Consider the following 675-nt stretch of genomic DNA (forward strand, 5'->3'; position numbering starts at 1 on the left):
GGGCTGGGGGGCAGGGACGCGCTGCCTCCTGCTGCGGTGGGAGATGGGCACGGCAGAACACGGGTGGCTGATGCCCGGAGAGCAGGCTCCTCGCTGAGCTTTCCCGGGGACATCCAGCAGTGCCAGGCAGCCCGTGCCCCTCCTGACCACTGGCAGCCCTGCCCTGTCCTTCGCCTGTGCCCAGCCCGGGCTCGCTGGCGGAGCCCCTGCTAAGCCAGCGCTGTAAACGCTTCGGGACCCATGGCTGTTTCAGCCTCGTACTGCGCCGTGCTGCGCCGGCTCCAGGCTTGGGAACAGAGTCCTGGAAGAGATGGAATAGCACAGGGTTATTCCAGCACGGGGCTTGGTTCTCCTGGGCTTTGCTGGCAGCGGAGGGAGATGGGTTATGAGCCCGTGTGGGTTCCTTGGCTTCCGTGCAGCGTTTGGATAGCGCTTGCATTCCTCTCCCCGACTTTCTGTACGTCTCATCCCAGCTTCTTTCCGTGCTCAGGACGTGAACCGAGAACTCATGAGTCAGCAAGAAGCATCTGCTGAGAAGCAGCAGCAGCCTCCTCCCGAGATGTTTGACTTCAAGATTAAATTTGCAGAGACGAAAGCCCACGCAAAGGTAGGGCTCGCCGGGGGGAGCACTGAACAGGGTGCGTTCGTTCCCATCTGCGAGGCTCCCGAAGCAGC

General features: G+C 62.4%; 1 protein-coding gene across 1 annotated transcript in view; it reads left to right on the forward strand.

The window, feature by feature from the left end:
- The window catches only part of DCTN1 (dynactin subunit 1), a 21,323-nt gene that overhangs the window by 9,454 nt on the left and 11,194 nt on the right, over positions 1–675 (forward strand). Inside the window, exons 7-8 of the mRNA XM_035903149.1 lie at positions 185–257; positions 491–607. Coding sequence (XP_035759042.1) covers positions 185–257; positions 491–607 — 190 coding nt within the window. The remainder of the gene's footprint in view (positions 1–184; positions 258–490; positions 608–675) is intronic.

This window comes from Egretta garzetta, unplaced genomic scaffold (assembly GCF_000687185.1).
Source record: "Egretta garzetta isolate BGI_Z169 unplaced genomic scaffold, ASM68718v1 scaffold501, whole genome shotgun sequence".
Lineage (NCBI taxonomy): Eukaryota > Metazoa > Chordata > Aves > Pelecaniformes > Ardeidae > Egretta > Egretta garzetta.